This window comes from Squalius cephalus (assembly GCF_949319135.1).
Source record: "Squalius cephalus genome assembly, chromosome: 7".
Lineage (NCBI taxonomy): Eukaryota > Metazoa > Chordata > Actinopteri > Cypriniformes > Leuciscidae > Squalius > Squalius cephalus.
In genome coordinates, this window is record NC_137128.1 from 47,690,019 (window position 1) to 47,697,518 (window position 7,500).

The following is a 7,500-nucleotide window of genomic DNA, read 5'->3' on the forward strand; positions in this document are numbered from 1 at the left end:
CGATGACGGGACCGGCGTCGGGAGGGTTGCAGGCTTTCACCCTGCGGAGGAAGGCCAGGAATGGAGTGGGATATTCGGGAACGCCGTGGTCGGGCCAAGCCGTAAACTGGAACTGTCGGACCTCCCTCCTCTCATTACACCCGCTCTGATGAGGAAAACACCAGGGTCAGAGTCTCACACACACACACTGTTAAACACACACTGTTTCTCAGACGATAGAATAGAAACTAGGGCTGTAACGTTCTCGGTAAAAAATCGAACCGTACCGTTTTCCACCCACGATTCGGCACGCACATGCACCGCGGTTGATCTTAAATCTTATGACGTGTCTAAAATCTGGTTTGTTGAAAATAACAACGCGTAAAGCAGAGAGTTCTGCTGATGTGTGTTTCTGTTCATGGATGCACATGCTGGCTCCCCAATAATACATTACAACAGAGACCGTCAAAAGCAAAACGCGAACAAAACGGTTACTCTTCGTAAACTTTGTTCAATGCGATTCAAGTCTTGAGACTGAATGGACAAATGCACACAAAAAAGATGTCAACATGTCGATCTTGATGAGCATCCTAGCACACATAGTCTGTTATGCCTTAAGTGAACTTGTACAGTCGAGAAAGACAGTGCACGTGTGTGTCAGTATCAGTGTACTGGATCAGTGCATTATGTCTTAAAGGGACAGCAGCCTAATATTACTGTCTGTGTATTTAATGTTAATCAAACAACAAAAGACAAGGAAATCACTCAAAGCTCTGGATTTAATAGCTTTTGTAACTTTTAAACTAATCTTTAATTTATACAGTCAAATATGCAATGTTATTTTACATTTGATTACTTTATTCAATTTCTGTACCTGAAAACTAATGTTAGACCTGAAAAAGCACTGTTTATTTTATTAGTATCTTTGCTCTATTTGTTTGTGCTGTTGCTTGTAGTTTGATTATTTGTTCTTATTTTCTTTATTTTAGTCCAGTAGTCCTTTTTTCCCTAAACAGAGCACATACCGAACCTTACAGAAAGCGTGAACTTAAAACCGTGAAGCAAACCGAAGCGTGAGCTATCTAAACCGCTGCACCCCTGATGTAAAGCTGAACACGCCTCACCTTATGCAGAGAGAAGGTGCGCACACAGAAAGTGGCCAGCTCCATGGTGTCCAGCAGAGAGACCTGGACCGCCCCGTACGAGTCCGTGCCGCGACTGGGCCAGTACTGGTCACACTTGATCTAAACAAGAGGAAAACATGAAGATCAGCTGAACGTGTGACTCGTTTACATGCAAACAAATAATCCGTCAGTAATGTACTGCTCAGCCGAACTGAAAACACCTTCATCGATCCGATTGAGCTCGATCCCAGTGAGATTTCGATCCGATTGAAAGGGGCGGTTTAGTCCATTACTAATCCATTCGAGAGAACATGTGAACACTTGATGGGATTGAAAACCGAAACTGAAAGGACTGCGCATGTGTAATGACGTAGAAATAGCGTAATGACGTGTGACACGCGGAACGAGCTGTCCTGTTGAACAAGTAAGGGATAATGTAGAGCGAGGCGGCTGTTATCTCAGACTAAACCCCCAACAGGGTGACGGAGACCCAGACACGAAGCGGACATTTAAGAGATACGGTATATAGTCATAACACTCATTACACAGCGTTTCGCCACATAAATAATTCTGGAGATCAGAGATATTTATTTCAGATTAAACGGTTTTAAAATCGTACCTGTTTTTATCTCATAATCCAACAGAGAACAAAACAATAGTTGCAAAATGGCCGCCGCTGCGTTTGTGTGAAACAAGAGAGAGCGAGTCCATGATACTGGATGTGTAATTAAATAACTGTACACAAAATATTGATTCGACTGAGTTTTAATATTTTATTAGCTCACCAAAAGCAAAACTTCCACGAAGAAAAACGTTCCTAGAGAGTGTATAGCGAGTGTGTAGCGAGTGTGTAGCGAGTGTGTAGCGAGTGTGTAGTGAGTGTGTAGAGAGTGTGTAGTGAGTGTGTAGAGAGTGTGTAGCGAGTGTGTAGCGAGTGTGTAGCGAGTGTGTAGCGAGTGTGTAACGAGTGTGTAGCGAGTGTATATCATGTGTGTAGCGAGTGTGTAGCGAGTGTGTAGCGAGTGTGTAGCGAGTGTGTAGCGAGTGTGTAGCGAGTGTGTAGAGAGTGTGTAGCGAGTGTGTAGCGAGTGTGTAGAGAGTGTATAGCGAGTGTGTAGCGAGTGTGTAGCGAGTGTGTAGAGAGTGTGTAGCGAGTGTGTAGCGAGTGTGTAGCGAGTGTGTAGAGAGTGTATAGCGAGTGTGTAGCGAGTGTATAGCGAGTGTATAGCGAGTGTGTAGCGAGTGTGTAGCGAGTGTGTAGAGAGTGTATAGCGAGTGTGTAGAGAGTGTGTAGCGAGTGTGTAGCGAGTGTGTAGAGAGTGTTTAGCGAGTGTGTAGCGAGTGTATAGCGAGTGTGTAGCGAGTGTGTAGCGAGTGTGTAGCGAGTGTGTAGAGAGTGTGTAGCGAGTGTGTAGAGAGTGTGTAGAGAGTGTGTAGAGAGTGTATAGCGAGTGTGTAGAGAGTGTGTAGCGAGTGTGTAGAGAGTGTGTAGCGAGTGTGTAGAGAGTGTATAGCGAGTGTGTAGAGAGTGTGTAGCGAGTGTGTAGCACTGCTGACTTCAGTGACCCGGATGAGTCTGTGTTTCTGTTGTTATCTGGGAATAATATCCCGCTGGATGGAGCGATTGACCAATCAGAATCAAGTATTCCACAGAGCCGTGTAATAAAATATCATATAAACGAGTATCTCTTCCTCCTATAATCCTCCTTCCTCTGCGTGTGTGAAGTGGAGCAGGACAACGGCCCACCAGTGCTCGTTTCACACTCTCATCCACACACCACTGGTTTCGGGCATTTTTACTGCGTGATCAATATAAGAGCACAGCACAACGGCTCATATCATTGTCTCCAAATTATGACCAGCAATGGATGAATATTAAGTCTGCTGTTTAAAACAAATAAAGAACCAATGTAGGAACATGGTTATTATTAACATCGGAAACATTGGGCCCTATCTAACACCCGGCGCAATGCAGCGCCAAGAGCAACGCAGGTGTGTTTTGCTAGTTTCAGTCCAATGCAGTTTTCATTTTTCACGTCCTGCGCCGCGCTGTTAAAATAGCAAATGCATTAGCGCTCATCTGTGTGCATGAGCTGCTGGTCTGAGAACCAGTGTGTGTTCAGGAGCATTGATGGAGCGTTGCTATTTTGAGGAACTGAAATACACTGAGCCGCTGACCGACTGAAACCCTCTAAAGTCTATGGCACAATATTTTTTTTTGTTATATTTAATGAGCGCGTTAGTAATGTGCGTCTCTAGGCGGGTCCACAACGCTCTACACTCTGCTTATTACACACACAGCGACACACAGCAGCACACACACATGCTAAATATTTAAAATAAAAGGATTACAATGTAAAAGATTATTATTGTGTACATAAAGATATGGTGAATCCGGCTTGTCCCGTAGATGTTCTGCTTGCGCACTTTTACCTCGCGCACGAGCAGATCCGCTTGCGCTCTGGAGACGCGTTCGGTCTTTCCACTATCAAATTCCGTTGTGTAAATAGCGAATCCGCCATGGCGCGAGCGCAACTGGCTTTAAAGGGAATGGGAGATGAGACTCTGATTGGTTTATTTCACGTTACGCCCAAAACACACCCATTGCTCATTAAGAGAATAGAGACGACCCTTTTAGACCAGCGCCGGAAGCACCGACCATTTTCCCGTCGTTAAACTAGCAAAAGTGGATTCGGACACCCTAAGTGAACTTGCGCCCTGCGCTTTAGACCATGAGCTTAGATCGTTAAAATAGGGCCCTTTGTATATTTTTGCAGTGTGTGCATGTCAAAAAATCAATTCCAATTGAAGATTGTGACATATAAACGCACACATCAACCCGATCACATGTTCAGCGTTCATGTAAACACTACGAATGAATTCAGTCCGATTGAAACAAAAGTTGTGCATGTAAACGTAGCCAGTCTCAGTCCTTCATCATTCTGTCGTTGTGTCTGTTTAAATAATAATACGTTTAATTTACATAGCGCCTTTCCCAAGCTCAAGGACGCTTCACAATAACAGTGAAGAACAAACAGTGAGTTCATACATAATAACGGGCCATCTCTCTCTCTCTCTCACCCGTGATTTCTCCTCGAGTTTGGTCATCATGACGACTGACGCGGCTCTCTGCTCCCACACCATCCTCCAGAAGTCCCCGAAGGTCTCGGGCAGCGGCCCCTGCGTGGCGATGTACGCGTTCTGCTTCCGGTAGCCGTCGATGTAGTTCGCGTTGATGTAGTCACTACCCATAATGCCTAGCGGAGAGAACAGGAAATGTGAAGTGTGTCGTTTATATAGTCTTCCAGTAGTTTCAAGAGCAGAACGCCCGATCCGGACACACACACACACACACACACACACACACACACACACACAGTCTGTATTGATGAACGATCTGGACACACACACACACACAGTCTGTATTGATGAACGATCTGGACACACACACACACACACACACACACACACACACACACACACACACACACACAGTCTGTATTGATGAATGATCCGGACACACACACACAGTCTGATGAGAGTCAGTGTTCGTACCGTCTACCGGCGCGAGGATCACACGCGTGTGGTCGTACGCGATCACGTTAGCGTAGCGGTTCTTCGGCTTGTTCACCTCCAGGTTTGAATGTTCCCATGTGAACTGTTGACCAGGATCAATCGACTGAGAGAGAGAGAAAGAGAGAGAATGAGAGAGTTATCTATCTATCTATCTATCTATCTATCTATCTATCTATCTATCTATCTATCTATCTGTTTGAGTTTGATGTCTGTTTTGTTCTTTTGCAGCATGAGAGAGTAATTCACACCAAACGTGTCTGACAGCATTAACTTAACACCTTCCTATCCTCACACACACACACACGCACACACACCTCTGATTAATAAAACACCGTCTGAAGAACAGAACAGGTGATGAAGGTCACTATCTCTCCTGTCTCTCTGCATTCCTCACCTCGTACTCCTGCGACAGATGCAGGTTGTCGTTGGCCTTCAGGCGCTCCGTGTGTTCGGGCAGATCAGAGATGGGGATGGGGGGGTGACTCATCATACCTGTGGGGACAAAGGTCACAGCTGTCGTCATGGAGATGGCCTACAAACCCGTGTGTGCGTGTGAATCACACATGACTGCCGTCACCAGAAGAGCTGAAACACCTAGTGAGTGTCACGACACCTCGTGTGCCTACAGAGGCTAGATCTCAACTCCTGATAAATTATTCTGCCTTCTTCAATCCCAGAATGCTCAGTGAAGGAACAATTCTGTTATGGTGAGAATGCTTACTATTAGTGTTTAAAAATGTGACAAAAGTGTTCATCGACAAGCTTTTTTTCTGACTAAATCTAGACTAAAATTCCCAGACTTTTAGTAAACTAAAACTTTAAGGTGAAGTATGTTGTTTCTGCAGCACAAGTGGCATCTAGTAGAAATATAACAATACAGCATATTTTAGCCACTCCCCCAAACTCTCCATCTGCTACAGTAGCCACTCCCCCAAACTCTCCATCTGCTACAGTAGCCACGCCCCAAACTCTCCATCTGCTACAGTAGCCACGCCCCAAACTCTCCATCTGCTACAGTAGCCACTCCCCAAAACTCTCCATCTGCTACAGTAGCCCCTCCCCAAACTCTCCATCCGCTACAGTGGCCACTCCCCAAACTCTCCATCCGCTACTGTAGCCACTCCCCAAACTCTCCATCCGCTACAGTAGCCACTCCCCAATCTCTCCATCTGCTACAGTAGCCACTCCCCAATCTCTCCATCCGCTACAGTAGCCACTCCCCAAAACTCTCCATCCGCTACAGTAGCCACTCCCCAATCTCTCCATCTGCTACAGTAGCCACTCCCCAATCTCTCCATCCGCTACAGTAGCCACTCCCCAAAACTCTCCATCCGCTACAGTAGCCACTCCCCAAACTCTCCATCCGCTACAGTAGCCACTCCCCAAACTCTCCATCTGCTACTGTAGCCACTCCCCAAACTCTCCATCTGCTACAGTAGCCACTCCCCAAACTCTCCATCTGCTACAGTAGCCACTCCCCAAACTCTCCATCCGCTACAGTAGCCCTTCCCCAAACTCTCCATCCGCTACTGTAGCCACGCCCCAAACTCTCCATCTGCTACAGTGGCCCCTCCCCAAACTCTCCATCCGCTACAGTAGCCACTCCCCAAACTCTCCATCCGCTACAGTAGCCACTCCCCAATCTCTCCATCTGCTACAGTAGCCACTCCCCAAACTCTCCATCCGCTACAGTAGCCACTCCCCAAACTCTCCATCTGCTACAGTAGCCACTCCCCAAAACTCTCCATCTGCTACAGTAGCCCCTCCCCAAACTCTCCATCCGCTACAGTAGCCACTCCCCAATCTCTCCATCTGCTACAGTAGCCCCTCCCCAAACTCTCCATCCGCTACAGTAGCCACTCCCCAAACTCTCCATCCGCTACAGTAGCCACTCCCCAAACTCTCCATCTGCTACAGTGGCCACTCCCCAAACTCTCCATCTGCTACAGTATCCACTCCCCAATCTCTCCATCCGCTACAGTGGCCACTCCCCAAACTCTCCATCTGCTACTGTAGCCACTCCCCAAACTCTCCATCCGCTACTGTAGCCACTCCCCAAACTCTCCATCTGCTACAGTGGCCACTCCCCAAACTCTCCATCTGCTACAGTAGCCCCTCCCCAAACTCTCCATCCGCTACTGTAGCCACTCCCCAAACTCTCCATCTGCTACAGTGGCCACTCCCCAAACTCTCCATCCGCTACTGTAGCCACTCCCCAAACTCTCCATCTGCTACAGTGGCCACTCCCCAATCTCTCCATCTGCTACAGTGGCCACTCCCCAAACTCTCCATCTGCTACTGTAGCCACTCCCCAAACTCTCCATCTGCTACAGTAGCCACTCCCCAAACTCTCCATCCGCTACAGTAGCCCCTCCCCAAACTCTCCATCCGCTACTGTAGCCACTCCCCAAACTCTCCATCCGCTACAGTAGTCACTCCCCAAACTCTCCATCTGCTACTGTAGCCACTCCCCAAACTCTCCATCTGCTACTGTAGCCACGCCCCAAACTCTCCATCCGCTACAGTAGCCATACCCAAACTCTCCATCCGCTACAGTAGTCACTCCCCAAACTCTCCATCTGCTACTGTAGCCACTCCCCAAACTCTCCATCTGCTACTGTAGCCACTCCCCAAACTCTCCATCCGCTACAGTAGCCATACCCAAACTCTCCATCCGCTACAGTAGCCACGCCCCAAACTCTCCATCCGCTACAGTGGCCACTCCCCAAACTCTCCATCTGCTACTGTAGCCACTCCCCAAACTCTCCATCCGCTACAGTAGCCACTCCCCAAACTCTCCATCTGTTACAGTGGCCACTCC

General features: G+C 47.6%; 1 protein-coding gene across 3 annotated transcripts in view; it reads right to left on the reverse strand.

Moving 5' to 3' along the window:
* Positions 1 to 7,500, reverse strand: part of LOC307161988 (receptor-type tyrosine-protein phosphatase S-like) — a 156,163-nt gene that overhangs the window by 13,685 nt on the left and 134,978 nt on the right. For all 3 annotated transcript variants that reach the window (XM_079877007.1, XM_079877006.1, XM_079877005.1), the window contains 5 exons: positions 5,074 to 5,171; positions 4,659 to 4,782; positions 4,185 to 4,360; positions 1,104 to 1,223; positions 1 to 145 (listed from right to left, as the gene is read on the reverse strand). The exon at positions 1 to 145 is cut by the window's left edge and continues 10 nt beyond it. In XM_079877007.1, coding sequence (XP_079733133.1) covers positions 1 to 145; positions 1,104 to 1,223; positions 4,185 to 4,360; positions 4,659 to 4,782; positions 5,074 to 5,171 — 663 coding nt within the window. The remainder of the gene's footprint in view (positions 146 to 1,103; positions 1,224 to 4,184; positions 4,361 to 4,658; positions 4,783 to 5,073; positions 5,172 to 7,500) is intronic.